The sequence below is a fragment of the Myxine glutinosa genome, chromosome 3, assembly GCF_964187855.1.
Source record: "Myxine glutinosa chromosome 3, kmMyxGlut1.1, whole genome shotgun sequence".
Classification (NCBI taxonomy): domain Eukaryota; kingdom Metazoa; phylum Chordata; class Myxini; order Myxiniformes; family Myxinidae; genus Myxine; species Myxine glutinosa.
In genome coordinates, this window is record NC_136263.1 from 171833949 (window position 1) to 171854458 (window position 20510).

Below are 20510 nucleotides of genomic sequence, written 5' to 3' on the forward strand. Positions count from 1 at the left end.
ACTTTTAGTTAATGCTCGTAAAAGAATACCCCCTTGTGTTCGATCAATCGTGAATTACTTACCAATTGTTGCACTTCAGTGGCTGCCGAACGCATAGCATAGTAGTGGGAAATGAGGAGGTGTCTTTGAAATTCCTCACAGGCCGGTGCATCGGATGGAGTCAGACCTTCACACTGCACACAGAAAATTTCTGCATAAATGCCCCATCATTTATCAAAAAATTTTTTTTTATTGTATCAGGGTTTTTTGACTTTTGCAAGGAAGTAGACAATCTCTTAGAAATTTCTGCAATACATAAATTTTGCATAGGCATTAGGAATGCCAACCTTCTATGATTTATGATGAGATATAAGAAATTTGATGAGAATGTCATCAAATCTTATGCGAATCTTTTGGAAGAAGGGTGTTCACAAATTCTAAACACTTTCATGCCTATCCAGTTAGATTGCTGGCTAACTTAATGTAGCACGGTATTGCTTGTTGTAAGAGTTGATCTCAAAATTATTACGATGTGTCGACTTGTTGCAAACACTGGACCAAAGAGTCAGCAAGTGGTTTTGACAATCTGCGAAAGTGAAAGGAAGGAACAGGTCGATAAATGAGGAACGTTTTTTAGGAATGCCAAATATACTCAAAGGCAAAAGTTATTGTGACACACAAACAACAAACAGAATCAGTGTTAAACTTTTACTGCCACGAATGAAATGTTATTACATGGAAAGACAAATGTTTCAAGGTATGGTAACGATCAACAGTCCATAAGAACAGTGCACCTGGCATATGCAAATGAGCCACAACACAAGAGGGGGTTCACAAGCAAATTCACACAGTCAGTAGCGAGTGTGTCCACCTTGTGCATTGATGCAGGCCTGGCACCTTCGCCTCATTGAGGCCACTAAACGTCGATGAAAGTCCTTGGGAAGATCATTCCATATCCGAGGAAGGATTTGGTGGAGTTCCTGCAGCGTTTTTGGAGGATTTGGATGACGTCATAAACGTCGCTCCATTTCATCCCAGACGTGTTCAATGGGTGACAAATCAGGGGATCTTGCAGGCCAGGGTAACACATTAACATTGTTCTGATTAAGATACTGCTGTACAACTCGAGCAACGTGTGGTCTGGCATTATCGTGTTGAAACGTCACTCTAGGGCCGTTCTGTTGCAAAAACGGTAAAGCGGCCATTTGCAAAATCTCGTCTCGGTACCTCACAGCATTCAAGTTCCCCTCAATCACAATCATTGGCGTTCTTGCTGCAGCTGTTATCCCACCCCAGATCATAACGCCCCCACCTCCAAAACGATCCCCTTCCAGAACACATGGCCTGATGTAACGTTCACCTGTGCACCTGTAGACACGTGTCCTACCGTCAGCTCGGTGAAGTTGTGCCAAATGGTGTTTCTATGGACGTTGAATCGACGAGCAACATCACGCTGCGAGGTACCAGACTGAAGCATACCTATAGCTCTCCATCTGTCATTTTCCCCGAGGCGTGGCATGTCGAACTTATTCCAAAACGATGAATAGAGGTGTTTTTCTGACTTCTGCACTTCTTAAGACTGCATTGAGTGGAAATGATAAGCGTCTGGTTGTCTGGCCTTTTAAAGTGAACATTGCTGGCCATTTTTCTCGAATATGTCATGCTTCTTGCAAATTTCATGCAATTCGAACAACAACTGCTTGGTTGCGTTTCTTCGACCATTTTAACACACTCTTTCTCTGGTTCAAATCCAAAAATTCATTCACAAGATTACCAATGAAAAAATTCCATGTCACAATAACTTTTGCCTCTGAGTATATTTGAAGAGGGACCAAGTAAGTAAACTATCAACAATACAACTATTGGGGTCGCCTCCTCACAGTGGTTGTACTCCCTAACGCAAGTCAGGGCCAAATCTTCCCCATTCTTCTCTGCGGCACCGATTCAGGTCAAGGTCAGAGTGCCGATCAGTCCCCATGGACCGGCCCTTTCCCCCTTGTCTGCTCTGCCTCTTTTTTCTTTTTTCTCTCTTTCTCTTTCTCTTTCTCTTTCTCTCTCTCTCTCTCTCTCTCTCTCTCTCTCTCTCTCTCTCTCTCCTCCCACTTTGCACAGCTGCCGCTCGCTTAGCATGCACGTGCGAGCGCCAGGTCTGTTGCTCAGTCACTGGCGGTACGTGCTGTGTCTCTTGTTGCTTTTTCCTTTCTTCCTACCTTTTGGTCCTTTCTGCTGTCCGAGTGTCGGTGTCCCTTTCTATCGTCTTGTCTACTGAGCGAGAGAGGGAGAGACAGCGTGGTTAAAGTTAACCACTTTAGGTAGTCAATGGGATTTATTTATTTATTTATTTATTTCACAGTTATTGTTGTTGTTTTTTCATTTATTTCGGCTTTATAAACCTTAGTACCATTTATTGGTTATTTTTTTCGTTTAGTTACTTCAAATGGACAGCAAGAATAGTCGAAGTAATGCCGGTGGTGACGCCGATGAGGTGTTAACAGATGAACACGGCATGTGTTTTGTCCCACCGGAAGATGTCTCGCTGGAGGAGACGCTCCTCGCAATCGGAGAATTGATCGGTTGTGAGAACATCCGGGCAGCATCCCCAATGCACCACAAGGTGGTTGTTTTCGTTTCAGGTGTCCGTTTCGCACGCATCGTCGTACAGAAAGGACTCATCTTGGGTAATGACCAGTTTGTTCCGGTTTCGCCATGGAACACTCTGGCCTCGAAGACGAAGGTAATATTTATCAAACATCCTACCGATGCTGTCTAATGAGGAAATTCTTCAGAAGCTCGGTCAGTACGGTACTGTGGTGTCGAGAATTATCAAAGCCTCCATTCGCACCACAGACTTAAGACGGGAAGCTTAAACATATCGAAACGTTTAGACGGTTTTGTTATGTTGTTTTGAAGGATGGTTTGACGCAATTGAATGTCTCTCGTTTTTAAGTCGTCAAAACGTGAGCACAGGATTTTTGCGGCAACGGAGAGGTTGAACTCATGATTAGCGTCACTGAGGGAATTCTAACTACCGAGACACTGATCGGCCATGAGGAGCCAGTGGCAATGGTTGACAGGGCTCCCCCCCCCCCCCCCTCAGGGGGAAGAGCAGCCTTTGGAGATCTCAAAAGAAAATATTGTTAGATTTTTGAAGGAAACTTTCAGACAAAGGCATGTACGAATTAAGGATCATTTTCCTAATATCCAGGCCTTCATTGCAGCCGCAATACCTTTGCTGCAAAGGAGTGAGTATGTGGAAATCTCCGAACCTGAATTTCAGCGGCTGAGGAAAGCCGTCACGAAGGCAAACAAGGAATTAAATGAAGAAGAGGACTTCACCCCCCAGAAGAATCAACTATGGAACTAAATGTTGTATCTTTAAATATAAATGGGGGTCGTGCCCCCTTACGGAGGGTCAAGCGGTTGGAAAAGAAAAGGCTGACATTATTCTCTTACAAGAGACCCACGCTACTAGTGCTCAAGTAGCCGATTGGGGGAAACTTTTTAAAGGGCAATGGTGGCTAAGTGGGTTCCCTACACCTTGGGCCGGTGTTGCCATTTGTCTAAGTCATAAGATTTGTGCTCAACAGGTTTCATTTAAAGAAATCTATAAAGGGCATTTGATCTCCGTAGAATTTCTTTATAATACCCAAAAGATTATAGTCGTGAATGTTTATGCACCGTGTGACCCAATGGAGAGGAAAATTTTCTTTTCCACTCTGCGGGATTTTGTAAAAACTCTGGACGCAACAGCTTTTATTTGTATCGCAGGAGATTTTAATTGCACAATTTGTCCGTCGATTGATAGGAATGGTCATGAGCCTCATGTTGCCTCTACGAAAGCTCTAGAAGACACCATCAACATCTTTCGGTTTAAGGATGTGTGGAGATCACAACACCCACTCTCACGCTGTTATACATGGTGTAGATGCAATGATGGTATTATGTCAATGGCAAGGCTGGACAGATTTTATGTGAACAAGCCAATGTTGAATGTGGTGTCTGCCTCCAAAATTTTACCAACTGGATTCACAGACCACAGTTTAATCTCAATGTCCTTTAAGTTACCCTTTCCACCCGGTGGTAGTGCTTACTGGTCTTTGAATACTCATCTCTTACATGACAAGAATTTTAATGAGGCCTTTCACGTTGTGTGGGATAAAATTCGCTCCTCCAGACCTGAGTATGATAGTCTCCGGCTGTGGTGGGACATTGCAAAATCCCAAATTAAGAATTTCTGTCAACAATATAGTGCATTAGTGCATACACCACTAAAATCCAATCAAAAGCAATCGATCAGGTAAAATCTGAAATTGTATCCTCAGAACAGAATGTTGACGAGGTTGGGAGAGGTGCACGTGACCAACTAATATCGGCAAAGAAAGCAGTGCTGGAGGAAGCGGTACGGCAACGGGCGATGGGTGCCTTGGTCCGAATGTGAATGAGCCATTTAACTCTGGACATGCCAAACAAAGAGTTCTTTAAGTTAGAGTCTTCCCTCAAAAGGTCACAACAAATTCATACTTTACTCACTCCCAATGGGTCGCTGGTGACCTCCCAGCAGGCGATCAGGTGTACTCTGAAAGGGTTCTATTCCAACTTGTATTCTCCTCAGAACGTGGACAATGAGGTGATACGAGGGTTAACTGCTGGGCTTCCGAGTGTCGAGGAGGATGAGCGATGCATGCTCGATTCCCCAATTTCGGCTGATGAACTTGAAGCAGCTGTGCGGAGCCTGAAAGATGGGAAGGCTTCTGGAATAGATGGCCTGCCCGCAGAATTCGACAAGACCTTCTGGGCCCTTGTGGGACCCGACTTACTCGATGTACTCGATGAAAGCATACGTGCCGGAGAACTTCCAATGTCTTGTAGACGAGCAGTCGTTTGTTTGCTACCAAAAGCTGGGAATCTTCAACTGGTTGATAACTGGCGACCTGTCTCCTTATTGTGTGTTGATTACAAGATTCTCTCCAAAGTACTTGCTAATCGTACGAAGACTGTGATCAGTTCAGTTATACACCCAGACCAGACCTATTGTGTGCCTGAAAATCTATTTATGAAAATATTTTTTTGGTAAGAGATGTTATTTCATGCAATAATTTCCTGCGTGACGATTTTGGATTGCTGTTTCTTGATCAAACTAAGGCCTTCGATCGTGTTGACCACAAGTACCTTTTTCTGTCCTGAAAGGAATGGGGTTTGGTGAAACATTCATCTCTTATGTGAAACTCCTGTATACTAATACTCAATGTATGATAAAGATCAACAATAGGTTATGCACTCCCTTTCCTTTCCAACGGGGTATTCACCAAGGGTGCCCCCTCTCCGGGTTTTTATATATAGTCGCCCTTGAACCACTCCTTCGGTCTATTAGACAACGAATACCCCAGGGAATGAGAAGTATAGAAGGAGCAGAATTTGTGCAGACGGCTTATGCTGATGATGTCTGTGTTTTGATTATAAGCTCCAATGATGTCTCTGCTTTACAACGTTGTATGCGAGATTTCTCTGCAGCCTCTTCCGGTGGGATCAATTGGAATAAAAGTACAGCATTATGGTGTGGCAAAGGCAATCTCTCTTGTGTATCACCACCCTCACTCCCACACAACCTGGTCTGGAGAACGGATGGGGTTAAATATCTTGGAGTGCATATTGGTAATCGTGAAACAGAAATGAAAAATTGGGAAGGAGTGCTGTAACAAATTATGCACAGATTGAAAGCATGGGAAGGACTGCTGAGGTCCATCTCCTATCGAGGCCGTACCCTTGTCATAAACAATCTGGTTGCAACAAAATTATGGTACAGAATTATTGCTTTACAGCCATCAAACCAACTAATTATGACTACTCAGCGAATGCTGGTAAACTTCTTTTGGAGTGGCTACCATTGGCTGAGGCCTGAGATATTGTACTACCCCCGGAAGGAAGGTGGCCAGGGCATTGTTGATATCTCTGGTCGGGTTGTGGCCTTTCGGCTGCAGTCTCTGCAGAGACTACTGTTCGCTGAACAGCTGCCCTGGCGGCCCTTTGCATTTTTTCTGTTAAACAGGCTGGTAGACTGAGATATGATCGGCAGCTTCTTTTGATAGACCTCGAGCATATAAATTTTGCCTCTCTTCCAAGATTCTATCAGAGTATATTGGATACTTGGAAAAGGTTTGACGTCCACCGCTTCCTTGAGGGCTATAATTGTCGAATGTTCCTTCAAGAACCCCTTTTCTTCAATAACTTTTTTCCTGGTATCCCTCATAGCCATGCCCTGATTAAAAAAATTATCCAAGGAGGGATTAACAAAGTATGTGATCTGAGAGATTCATCTGGAGTTAAGTGGAAACCTGCTGGTTTGGTGGCAACCTCAGTTGGATCTCGGTCTGTCCGACTTGTAGACCAAGTTGTACGTATAGTCATTAGGAAATTTAGACAGCTAAACATCGGCTGGGAAGGTGTTGGTAACATTGAGGACTTTCGGTTAGGTTTCCCTGAAATCAAAGTGCTCCTTTCTTCTTCTCTTCAGCTGGAGATTGAACATACTCCTCCTTTTCATCTTGTCACTAAGATTGGAATCCGTGATCTCTGTCGACAAAATAAGAATGTACCCCTCTCTGAGAGAACACGAGTAGCGTTGTGGTCAGAGCGGTTAGGGTCGGGGTCTCCGTCTACTCCCCTTTGGCCTCACATGTACACCTTACCAATACATGGTGTGTTAGTGGATATACAATGGAGGTTAGCACACTGGGTGCTTCCCTCCAATACTTTTGTTCACCGTATTAACAGCTCGCTGCCGGAAACTTGTCTGTTCTGTGATCAGAAGGAGGATTTGTTTCATGCTTATGTACAGTGTCATAGACTGACATCACTTTTCTTGTTCCTTGAATATCTTTTTCACCAACTGTCCTTCCCTTTCAATATGCATATGTTTATATTTGTTGTGTCTTTCAGGCTCACATGTAGAGACGTGGGGGTTCTTCTCAATTTTTTGATTGCTGTTGCAAAATATGCAATATATAAATCTCGGAAAATTAAAATATATAACGGCTATGGCTCTGATGCTATTTCTATTTTTAAAGGGTTTGTCTCAACACGACTCAAGCTAGAATTTGATTTCTTTGTCAGTAATGGAAACGTCCAACTTTTTGAGAGAAAGTGGTGTATTGGCAATGTTTTGTGCTCAGTCGATGATTCAAAAGTGGTAATTACTTTATAATTCCTGATTGATTTGACTTTTTTTTTCTTTGGAACTGATTGCTTGCACATATGTTTCTTCCTGTGTCCTTGAATACATTTCTTTCTTTCTTTCTTTCTTTCTTTCTCTCTCTCTCTCCTCTCCTCTCCTCTCCTCTCTCTCTCTCCCCCCCTCTCTCTCCCCCTCTCTCTATCCACCCCCTCTCTCTCTCTCCCCCCTCTCTTTAACTCTATCCTGGCCCTGAATTTGTGAGGTTGGGTGTATACCATCCTGGACTTGGGGGATCTCTGGGTCGTTCCTGAGAGATCGATTGACTGTCTCCGTGCCAAGGGCCTGTTGGAGAGAACTGTCCGGGGCTGTACAACAACAACAACAACAACAAGAACAACAAAAATAGGGACAATGGCTTTGGGCTCGCCTGGTAGAACCAGGGAAGTACTGGTCAGTGTGGACGACGCACAAAATATGTGACGGAGAAGTAAGTAAATACCTATTTTTGGGGGCAAACCCCTCATTTTTTTAATGCTGTGAACAAACTTTTAGTACATCACAGGTGATAAAGGTTGTGGTCAAGTTTCATCAAAAGTGTGTGCGTAGCTTCAGATAAGAAAGCAGATACCTATGTTGGGGGGGTTAAGAACACCCTTAGATCCTCTCAGACCCTGATATATTTAATACCGTGAGCAAACTTTAGGCCATCACAGGTGATAAAGGTTGTGGAGAAGTTTCATCAAACTTATGTGTGTAGTTTTGGAGAAGAGAACAAATACCTATTTTAGGGGGCTCAGACCCCACAAAGACCCCATCAGTCCTTGATTTGAATGTCATGAACAAACTTTGGTACTTCACAGGTGATGAAGGTTGTGGTCAAGTTTCATTGAAATAGTGTGTGTAGTTTCGGAGAAGAGAGAAAATACCTATATTGGGGGGGGGGGTCAAAACCCCCACCGTAGACCCCCTTAATGAGCGCAGATTTTGATGCGGTAAATACACCTTCGTTAGGCATCACATATGAAGCTTGTGGTCAAGTTTCATCAAAATTATGTGTTTGGTTCAAGCGATAATGACTGAAGTGTTTACAGACTCACTGACCTACAGACACTGCTCGATTGCATAAGCTCACCGGACTAAAGTCCAGGTGAGCTAGCAAGCATCTACAATTAGGTGCAAGTGTTACAGAAGAGGTCATACTCCTACCAAATACTTATTGCCATGTTCAGGGAGCCACATAACAGGTATTTTCTCTCAGCTCTTGTATATTGAATCCAGTGGTGAGGAAATTCTCAACATGGGAAGCTATCACGACTGAGAGTAACATTAGCTCCCTCTGTAACACTCACAACAAATGTATAACCTTCCTTAGGTAAGGCAGGAAACATCATCTCAAAGCTGAACTCTCCTTCCTCAAAGTCATGGTCGCACCATGGTAAGTGCATCTATGGTGTATGCTTCCTACCCATCCCCTTGCTTGCTTCAAATGGTCTCTCCTCTATGCAAGACAAGGTAAATGTCTCATCTTAGTGTTTGCTTGCAAATCTCACGTACCCAAGCCATCCCAACCACCGTAATCCCTTGCACCCACTGCCTTCTCGACATTGTATCTTCACACTTGAGAAATTTGAGAAACTTCAGTTCAGCAAAAGACCCAATGGCATCAGTGCCATTGTTTACAAATGCTGTCATTCTACTATTAGTTATTTGTTTCCCTCCCATCTGCAAACATGTCTGCCAACAATACTCCCATTTACAAGAATGATGCAAAATATATTATAAACTAAAACCAAGGTCATGGAATCGATCAATGCGGCCAATGTAAAGTGTTTCCTTTTTTCAAACAGCCTGATCTCGGACCATCAGCTTGGATTCCATCGTAGTCGCTCAGCTAATGTGACACGCTGCTGCTCCTCTTCCAGCAATGGTTGGAGGCTCAAACTCTGAAACCCAGAGGTCAGGACCATCTCCCTGGATATATCTCGGGCATTTAACACAGTCTGCCGTCCTGCACTGCTTGTCAAGCTCACTGCCTCTGGCATATGTGGCCACATACATACCTTGGTTTCTCATTTCCTCCACTTCAGCAGTGCATATGTTGCTTTCAGTGACAGGCATATCATTCTCTGCTGATCCATAATTGATTAGATGCTGATTTAATCAAGGGAACATGCCTGTCAATCCTGGCAAAGCTCACAGTCTAATACTGTTTCCCAGAAGGAGCACGAAATGAACCCACCCATCTATTTCCACCGTCAACCACTGGAAGAGGTACAGTCGCTTGAACCTCTAGGCCTCACCACCAGCCCTGACCTCTGAGGCTGATAGAGCAAAACTGGCTTCCAAAGCCAGTCGCAGACTGGGCGTATTCAGTCGATACAAATCTTTCCTTGGAAAATCAGAACTACTCACAGACTGCAATGCCGTTATCCATACCTCAATGGCGTACCACCCTCTCATATAGGTTGGTACCCCAGCATCACATTTGGTTTTCCTGGATTCTATGGAATTGAAGCTCTCAACAGCATTGCCATCTTCCATGATGAGGGTGAAGCATGACATTGCTCAACATATCGCAGAGACGCAGACAGGTTGTTGGCCTCCTTGTTTTTGAGCACCTTTCCTCTACTAGAGTTCCCTCTGCTTTCTGAGCCTCCAGTCCCTCCTCTCCTTCCCCAACCCCCCTCCTCATTTTAACTCCAAAAGTTCAACCTCTCAACACACCTCCACCCTTTTGTTCATCTTTTCTCCCATTTGTGGAACTGCTTTCCAGAAAATTTAAAATTCCACTCTTCCCTCCCAGGACTTCAAGCAAGTGTTGCACCACCATCTCACGTCATCCCTCATCCTTATCCATGATCTTTACTAGCCCCATAAAGCCAACCCTCTTACAATCTTACATGCAGATTACTCTGTTTCCTCCCATCCTTCTCTCTTTTCCTATTTGTTTGAAAAACAAGAATGTTTGACCACGGACTTATTTCAAAATGAATGAGTGAAAACAAAGCGAAATTCAGATATAACGTCCAACAACAACAACAGAAAAACGCTGACTACACAACCTTTCTGACAAACATTTAACGACATTTTACATTTTCAATCTGGCCTCCAAAGCCAGTCGCCGACTGGGCATCCTCCGTCGCGCGAGGTCCTTCCTTGGCACACCTGAGCTCCTCACCACATACAAGGCTTTCATCCGCAGCTCAATGGAATACTGCTCTGCCCTCTGGGCCGGTGCTCCTGCCTCACACCTGGCTCGGCTTCACACTGTTGAAACCAAAGCTTTCAGAATCATTGGAATCTTCCGTGATGAAGCTAACTCCGAGGGCCTTTCACTCACTCACAGCAGGCATGTAGATGGACTTTCTGTCTTCTCCCGACTCCTCTCCGGCCTTGCTCCCGCAGCTCTATCTGTGCTCTGTCCCCCAAATATTCCTGCAGGTAGCACAAGATCTGCCAGTAACCCTCTTCTGGTGAAATTGCCAAAATCAAGAATCTGTATTCACCTTGACTCTTTCATTCCTCTTTTCTCCCCCCTCTGAAACAAACTCCCTTGCTCTCTTCAATCCCTCTCCTCCCTCCAGGTCTTGAAAACAGCTGTTCAGCACCATCTCTTATCTTCCCCCATCCAAAACCTTGATCTCTTCTACCCCCGTTAATTCACCCCAGATCCACTTTTTTTTTGAAATACCGACTTCTTTCTTTCCTGGAAGTTCCAGCAGTGTCCATGTGTTTTATACTTTCCCACCGCCCCGCCTTCCAATGCCTCCTCCCCCCAAGCCCTCTCCCTCCCACAGATCTTCTGTTGTCCCTGTTCTCTGCTGTTGTACTTGTGTGCTTCCCTCTCTCTCCCCATCTTGTCTCCCGCTCCCCTTTTTTGTATGTTTTGTGTGTCCGTTTGTTGTTGTTTTTTGTGATTGATGTTAGCTCTTACACGAGCCTCGATCTTGCATACAAAAAAAAAGAAATAAAAAAGCAGGAGAAACACCATTACATCCCTTTCATTGGGGACTTCATATCATGAGGGCACCCGATGGCATCAGTGCCCAAAGGCTACAACTGCAAAGAGACATGAAGTGACCTCGAGACCTTCATTATCATATCCCAAAGAACAACACACAGCATAATGCACGTAGTAAATAAAACATCAACGGTAAGTTGTTATTTTTTCTTTCCTCGCTGGATTTCAAAAATGTCCTCAGATATGCCACGTTAATAATTATCAAGCATGACAATTTGGATGGATAGCTTCGCAGCATCTGCATGATGTGCACTTTAAATTGGTTTTCATCACGTGTTGACTGAACGACAAGCGTGGTGCCATTAGCATGAATCCAAAGAAAAGCCACCATCTCAAAAAAGGAAACCTGGGTTATTGTCCCAAAAATTTCCAAACAACAGATGGAAGTTAAACAACCAGCTTGTTTGAGATCTTAAGGAAATTCTGCAAATCAAGTGGCTCCATGGGGACTAACCATGAACAGCAAAGCTTAAGGCCAGAAACTAGAATGAAAAAAATAAGCCTTTTGTCAAAGCACCTTTCTGCACAAGTTATTTATTTATTTATTTATTTATTTATTTATTTATTTATTCAGTTAGTGGGATGTAGTTGATTCAAGGGATGTGGGTGTAACCATTTTAAAGGCAAAACTTTAGTGTCTACCTCAAAGTGTTTTGAGAACATTCTAGAATCGAGAGGTTGACAATATGGCCTAGACCCGAGAGGTATGCACACTCGCCTCAAAGCCGTCGAGCCTGGGATTGAATCCCGACCCAGCTATAATTTGTATCCCGGTGTTTCATGGGCAGGGTGATTCATCGATGTTCTTCAGCGAAGAGTAGGCGAGCTATCGTCGGCATCATGAACAAAGTCCAAATTCCTACCATCGCTACTGATGGGAAGCCAATGGCAAACCACCCAGCATAACCCTTGCCAAGAAACTGCTTCGGAAGTACTGGACCTGCCTTCGGGCAGACCACCCGAATACAATATAGAGTCGACCACGAAATTAACAAGCATTTAAGATCTAAGTGTATAAACTGTGAATACAACAACAACAACAACAACAACAACAACATGCATTTTAAGGCCATTTTCCCTGCTAGAGCGGGGGTTAGCTTTGCGGTCCCCATGACAATCTTCTCCATTTTGCCCTATTTTCTGCATCTCCCCTTGTTAACCCCCTTGCCCGCATTTCTTCTTCCACCATCTTTAGCCAAGTCTTTCTCGGTCTTCCCCGTCCTCTACTTCCTTCTACATTCATTTCCATCACTCTTCTCAACCAGTCACTTTCATCCTGCAAATCAAGTGGCTCCATGGGGGCTAACCATGAACAGCAAAGCTTAAAGCCAGAAACAAATAAACAAACAAATAAACAAAATAAGAAACAAAGCTTAAGGCATAAACTGTGAATGACATCAACAAAGCGGAATTCGTTGGGCGTACAATTCATTGGCCAGATCTGACACCTGGCTACGGAAGTGACATTTTGAGGAATTGCTGGGCATGACGGGTTCCCTCATTAGGTGCGTGCTTGGCACGTTAACCATGCGATTTGATATCATACAGTATATCAGAAAACGTTGACACCATTAGATCCTTACCAAAGAGTGTAACATGGTGCGTAGGTTGGCCCACGTGCTGTAGGCGTTGGATGTAGTTATGTTCACTGTGCTCAGCAAGTCGGTGGTGATTCGTTTGTAGATGTTGAAATTCTAAAGGTGAAAGACAAGTTGTAGAAACTATCTGCGTAAACAAGGCCTTTGCAGCAGCAGTGAATGCAGAGGCTATCCATGTACATGCCCATGAGCACGGGTCAATATAATGTTATAATTATAATGCACAGCAAAACAAACGCCATTGTTTCTAAGAAGAAAGTTTCCTGTTTGAGTTCTAAAGTTGTCTTATTACCTTCCCTGGGTTGACATTGTGATACTGTTCCTATTAATTAGTCCGACCCAGCAGAGCAGGAAGCGGGGTTTTGTAAGCACTTCTGTCTGTCTGTCTGTCTGTCTGTGCGTCTGTCCGCACAGTAACTTTTTTTTTTTACCATTTCAGCTATTATCATCAAATTTCCACCAAAGCTTTATTAGGGATAATACGGCGAAGGCAAATTAATAATTTTGTCATACGATCAAAAGGTCACAGGTCAAGTTGCGTAAAATCGTCAATTTTACGCCAATTGACCTGAAATTTTAATAATTTGCAGGCCGCAGAATTGGTTCACCAATGAAAAGCTGGAAGCTGATTATTATTATTTTTTTAGATCTAAAGCTCAAAGCTCAAGGCTGCATAAAATCATCAATTTTAATTTTGTATTTTTAAAAAAACCGTTTTCGTTATTTTGAGCTATACAAAAGAAGAAGAAGAAGAAGAAGAAGAAGAAGAAGAAGACGTCTGAATACAAACGGATGCAGGTGGGCTTTTCATTTTCAGATGCTTTCCAGTTGAGCACACCAAAGAGGACAACTTGTATTTTAATATTTCCGCAATTTGTTCAAGCACAAACATTAAAGGATCACTGCGTATTTAAAATCAATTCTGTCATTTACTTAAATGATCACTGACAAATGAGGCTGCCCGGCATGGGCACATGTCATGGAAAGTTAGGTGATACCGGTACAACGGGTCAAACGATCTTCTAAGATTGACTGACGAAAATGTTTACCTTGAAAACTGCAACAAAACCTTCGCTTAAAAGATCACCGACTTCTGCAGCTTCCTGCGGGTTCCCTCGGGCAACTGCCCATCTCTTAAAACCTAGACAGCATGCCACGTTTACACATGACATTTGTCTTACTCGTCACAAACATTCTGCATATTGCAAGGTGCTGTACAGCACCTTCAGAAAGTATTCACACCCCTTGACCTTTTTCATAGTTTGTTGTATCACAGCCTGAATGTAAAATGGTTTAAAATGAGATTTTTATCACTAATCTACACGTAGTACCCCATAATGTCAAAATGGATTTTTTTTTTTGGGAATTATTACAAAATAATTAAAAATGAAATGAAGAAACATCTCATTTACATAAGTATTCAATCTCCTGAGTCAATACTTTGTAGAAGCGCCCTTGGCAGTGATTACAGCTTCGAGTCTTCTTGGGTATGTCTGTATCAGCTTTGCACAATTGGATTTGGTGAGTTTCTCCCATTCTTCCTTGCAGATTTGCTCAAGCTCTGTCAAGTTGGATGGGGAATGTAGGTGAAAAGCAATCTTCAAGTCTTTCTCCAGAATCTCAATGGGATTCAAATTTCGGCTTTGGCTAGGCCACTCAAAGACTTTCATGTTCTTGTTCTGAAGCCACTTCAGTGTTGCTTTGGCTGTATGCTTGGGGGGGCATTGTCCTGTTGGAATACAAATCTTCGCCACAGTCTAAGACCTTTTGCACTCTGAAGCAGATTCTCCTCAAGGATTTGTATTTGAGATATCTTGCCTGTATTTGCCTCCATTCATTGTTCCCTCTATCCCTACAAGCCTCCCAGTCCATGCCGCTGAAAAGCATCCCCATAGCATGATGCTGCCACCACCATGCTTCACGGTAGGGATGGTGTTAGATGGGTGATGAGCTGTCCTCGGTCTGCACCAGACATCGTGCTTTGCAATCAGGCCAGAGTTAAAATTTCATCTCATCAGACCACAGAATCTTTTGCCTCATGCTTTCTTTTCATGCACCTATTTGCAAACTCCAGGTGTGCTGCCATGTGCATTTTTCTCAGGAGTGGCTTCTGTTTGGCCACTCTCCCATAAAGCCTAGATTTGTGAAGTGCTGCAGAAACTCCTTCTAACAGCTTCTCCCGTCTCAGCCAAGGAACTCTCTCGTTCTGTCACAGTGGTCATTGGGTTGTAGGTCACCTCCGGTGACCAAGGTCCTTCTTGCCCCATTGCTCAGTTTGGTCGGACGGCCAGCTCTAGGAAGTCTGCATTGTTCTGTATTGCTTTCATTTGCTAATGGTGGAGCTCACTGTCCTCTTGGTAACTTGCAGCACTCTATAAATTGTTTTATACCCTTTCCTTGGACTTCATTGTAGAGTTTCTGCTCTGACATGCACTGTCAACCGTGGGACCACAATCAATTGAATTGGCCACAGGTGGACTCCAATCAAGTTGTAGAAACATCTCAAGAATAATCATAGGAAATTGGAATCACCTGAACTCAATTTGGAATGTCATAGGAAAGGGGTTGAATACTTAGTGACTCAAGATGTTTCAGCTTTTCATTTTTTAAAAATTTGGACATTTTTCAAAGAAAAAATTCCATTTTGACATAATGGGGTATTTTGCGTAGATCAGTGACAAAAGAAAATCTCAATTTAATCCATTTTAAATTCAGGCTGTAACACAACAAAATGTGAAAAGGTCAAGGGGTGTGAATACTTTCTGAAGGAATGGTACAGCCAGCCATCTGCAGCTATGGGTTTTGGACAGTTTGGCCACGATAAACACAATTTACATACCGAGTCATGATTAAATATTTCCTGCTTTTCTACAAAGGCCTCTACTGATTTCTTGAGGAGTGTTTGAGCATAATGTACGCAGGAATCGATGACATTCTTTTGCGAAGGACTTGGTGATTTTTTGCATGTTCCAAGACCCATACAATTCCAACAGCCTTTTTTTCTATCCACTGAATGCTTCCCTAATAGAGGCACATTATGCAATAGCCCCTCGTTAATTACCTCCGCCACCAAAGGTGGGCAGAGGTTGTGTTTTCACCCCTGTCTGCCTATTTGTCTGTCTGTGAGCACTGAGCAGGATATCTCAAAATGGAATGGACAGAATCGGATGTAACTTGTTGGACAGGTTGGGTGTGCGACATGGAAGAATTTATTCAATTTTGGTGAAGATTCGAATCCAGATCCGGATACGAGAATTTTTAAAGAGATTCTTCACGATTGAGAAATCGGGTCAAAATCGATTTATAATATATTTCAAAACGTTGTGGACGGATTATGACAAAATATAGTGGATGAGTCGGGTCGGTGAGAAGAACAAGCGGATTAGATTTTGGGCAAGGTCCAGATGCAGATCCAAAACGTATACTGTACAGCCTGGTGGATGTACTATATGCGCTCTACCGAGTGCCGTTCTAGATTTGATCTGCGATGTGCCTGAAGTTGAACGCACAATGCTTTCCGGTGTGAACCCACAATGTTTATGGCCATGTCACTCTTACCGGCACTATTTTTGTGATAAATGTTTGCTCTTTCACGAGCCTCGATCCTGTATACAAAAAAAAAAAAAAAAAAAGACAGTTCATCCATGAATCCATTATGTGTTGCTAGCAAGCATGTTTACTTTTACGCATCAGTTGCGATTTTCGAGGAAACTGATCTCCGCTGCCATGTATGGTTTGGAAAGGTACTTTGGCTACACGCAGCACCATTTATATCTCGACGAACGCTGCATTGAAGCTACATGTTGGGTGACCTTTTAAAATGCTGATTGATTGTATTAGCATATAGAGTTCGCATAAGGGATGAAAGGTTCAATCGTTATATTCCCCTCAGCATAAGCAATGTCAGCGACAACAAAGCCAAGCTCGTTTACCTGAATCAACCCCACCTGGTATTAATTCAACAGCTGAACGGGATTCAAACTCAGGATCCTTGGAACCCAAGCCAGCACCCTAACCGCTAAGCCAACACCAGGCTTGGGAGGTGAGGAGTGCAAATGAGTAAGAAAAGTGTCTGATGAAAAGTGTATGATGTTTGTTTGCGAGAAAGAGAGATTGAAGCCTGTCCGGTTGTGGTAGTTTGAGTGAGACGGAAAGTAAGACCAGCAATCCTGAAATGGAGAGTGTAAGATGGTTTCGGGCACCACTTTGACGCTCTTAAGTCAGGACGGTAGTACTACCCTGGGCAGTTGCTGTCTACAACCTTCGACCTAAAAAACCGGTCTAACCAGATGGGTGTTTTTTAGGAAACACCATCTCCTTACTGGATGGCTGTTGGCTCACTAAGGGAGCTCATCCGCCCTTTAACAGGTATTGTTTTTAGTCCTGCAGGGTGTCACAGTCACTCTCCCTACTAGCAAGCCAGTGAGGGTAGTCGGTTTAGTCATCGACTACTTGACCATGCGGCAGGTAGCACTGGGCTACATGTTACCAGTGGCAGTCAAGAAAAACCTGACTAATAGGTTTGGGTGAATATGCAACAAATTCACCCAAACAGATGAATGCATGTTAATAAAACTCTTGCATCATTGTGCAGCCCGTACTTACATAACCAAGAGATCTAAGCTCAACAACGTGAAGGAACAAGGGGTCCATTATTTATTTAGGAAATGCATCTCTGACCGAGATTCGCTTATCAACACAGACTGCTCGTGACATCAATACATCAACATCGTGACATCAACATCAATACGGAGGCATATAATTTTGCTGCCGATACAGTGCCCCCCATAGATGAGAGTAGGATTTTGGAAATCAGCTAAGGTAGCGGCATACAATGGCCTCCTCCTTTCTAAATGCACCCTACAGCACAAGCGCTAGCAGGTGATACAGTTGGCTTCGTAGATTACATGATGCAACACCCTGCATGCAAAGCACTAAGAAAACGCTTTGTGGTCAGATTTCATTTGGTAAGGAATGTAACTCGGAGATACAATGGATTTTATCATCTGAAGCTGATAAGGCATTAGCCCTTCATGAGAGCAAAATATCGACTTTCAGTTGATGAAATCCATTCGTTTACTTGTCTGCCAATGCCTACATGAAGACTAGCATTCTACTGTATTGTAACACCAAAATAACCTAACTCAGAGGCTACTACACTACCGCTTAGCAATCACCAGCCTGTCCCCTGCACAGCGGGAGAAGGAGTTTTGCAATTGCTTCTGTGTATGTGTTTGTTTGTCTGTCTGGGGTGTAACCTTTTTACAATTTTAGCTTTTGTCATCAAATTTTCAACACACCTTTATTCTGAGAATATGGAGAATACTAAATAATACATTTAATTATTTTTTTTTAACTGTTGTTTTCATCAAATTTAGGTCGAGTAAAAATATCCAACGTGGACGGGCTTTGCGTTTTGAGATGCCTTATAGTTATTTTTTTGAATAACGGTGGTGTGTATCAGTTATTATGTTTGTCATTGTAAAAAAAAACTACTGCAGAACTTACCTGGGGGTTTGATGGAACACCGTGTTTCACATAGAGCTCAAGTGCTTCCAACGCTTTTCCTTCCTTAAGAAGGTGTGTTGTGTACAGTGCCACATACTTGTGAAGGACCTTGAAATTCTGAGAGCACAAAACGTGAATGTTACGGTGGCAGAACAATAATTTTGTAACTTTATGTGTCACATTTTCATCAAAACGTTCCTGTCCTGTAATACGGACAAGTTTAAAGACCATTAATCAAATGTGGTCATTGTTTATGACATTATAGATAGTCATAAACAAAGGCATTTCAACAAATGCGTATTTCAAATTCAACAAAAGAGAATATTCTCATTTTTATCATCATAGTTATTAATTTATTCATTTTTATTTATTTATTATTATTGGAAGCAAATAACCCATCCTTAAGGACGGGTTAATTCCCCCACTTTTATGATTTATGACTTGTAATACCGGCTTCCACCAGGTAGCGCTATACGATACACCTTTGCATAGAGGGAATTGGGGTCCTCCCCCCACCCTGAATCCAAGGGACTATTTTTATGGCGTAGCCTGTGGGGCAATGCCATCTAGAACAGCATTGTCCGTCCATATGTCCCCACAGACGGACACCAATCAGAGCTCAGGATCTGGTCACATGACAGGGAGACAGCATTTAGTAACACCAAATCCAGTAACAGCCAAATTGGTTCTGACTTATTTTCAACTGTTTCTAACTAATTTGGTGCCCACGAATCCGAATCTGACCTTAACATTTCGCTATCACGTAACCTTGACGTAGTACATTATAAGTGTGGAAAAAATCTTTAGAGCATGCGAATTTCTTGATTAAGTCTCAATAAGTCTATTTATTGTCACAAAAAATAACATGAACTTAAAGTTTTTATTTACATCACTTAAAAAAATGTAAATCTCCAAAAATAATATCAACTTTATAAAATATCACAAAAAATAATATGAACTTTAAGTTTTTATTTACATCACATAAAAAATGTAAATCTCCAAAAATAATATTAACTTTAGAAAATATCACAAAAAATAATATGACCTTAAAGTTTTTATTTACATTACATAAAAAATGTAAATCTGCAAAAATAATATCAACTTTATAAAATATCACAAAAAATAATATGAACTTTAAGTTTTTATTTACATCACATAAAAAATGTAAATCTCCAAAAATAATATCAACTTTATAAAATATCACAAAAAATAATATGAACTTTAAGTTTTTATTTACATTACATAAAAAATGTAAATCTCCAAAAATAATATCAACTTTATAAAATATCACAAAAAATAATATGAACTTTAAGTTTTTATTTACATTACATAAAAAATGTAAATCTCCAAAAATAATATTAACTTTAAAAAATATCACAAAAAATAATATGAACTTTAAGTTTTTATTTACATCACATAAAAAATGTAAATCTCCAAAAATAATATGAACTTTAAGTTTTTATTTACATTACATAAAAAAATGTAAATCTCCAAAAATAATATTAACTTTAAAAAATATCACAAAAAATAATATGAACTTTACGTTTTTATTTACATCACATTAAAAGCGCTTCTGAACTTTACTTTTGCGTTTGTAGGAGCAATCACTTTCACGCTGTAAAGTCCAACAGTAGTCGCCCATCATGTTTGGATTGAATCGGCCTTGATATCGAGTCTCCATGATGGCAATTTCCTGGTGAAACCTTTCTCCATGTTCATCACTGACATCGCCAAGATTTTGTGTAAAAAAGTCCAGATGAGAATGGAAGAAATGTATCTTGAGTGACATTCGAGCACCGAGCGCCTGGTAACTCTTCAACATCTTGTCCACAAGCTCTTCATAATTTGGTGCTCGAAAATTTCCAAGGTAATTGTTAGCAAGAGCCACAAAGCTATCCCAAACAACGCTTTCCAGCTCAGATAGTCTCGTTACAAAGTCCTGATTAGTGAGTACAAGACGAATTTTGGCTGTGGCTGATATTCCTATGGTATACTGGTTCTCAAAAACTGGATGTGCAAGTGAAAATTGGATATCAACATCGAAATCTAAAGGTTCATGTTGGTTAGAATCACCTCAAAATATACTAGAACCATAAAACTTTTAAAATTTTGTTGACCAGTGTAATCATTACAGTTGCATATTTTATGAAAAAAGAAATCTAATAACCTTCTGTGGGACGTTTTAAGGTCCCAGCAGGTGTCGTAAGGTAGGCAGGAGATTTCAGAAAGTCCT

General features: G+C 41.9%; 1 protein-coding gene across 1 annotated transcript in view; it reads right to left on the minus strand.

The window, feature by feature from the left end:
• The window catches only part of IFT172 (intraflagellar transport 172), a 428976-nt gene that overhangs the window by 81225 nt on the left and 327241 nt on the right, over positions 1 to 20510 (minus strand). The window contains exons 40-42 of the mRNA XM_068109837.2: positions 18278 to 18394; positions 12755 to 12865; positions 63 to 173 (exon numbers count right to left, since the gene is read on the minus strand). Coding sequence (XP_067965938.2) covers positions 63 to 173; positions 12755 to 12865; positions 18278 to 18394 — 339 coding nt within the window. The remainder of the gene's footprint in view (positions 1 to 62; positions 174 to 12754; positions 12866 to 18277; positions 18395 to 20510) is intronic.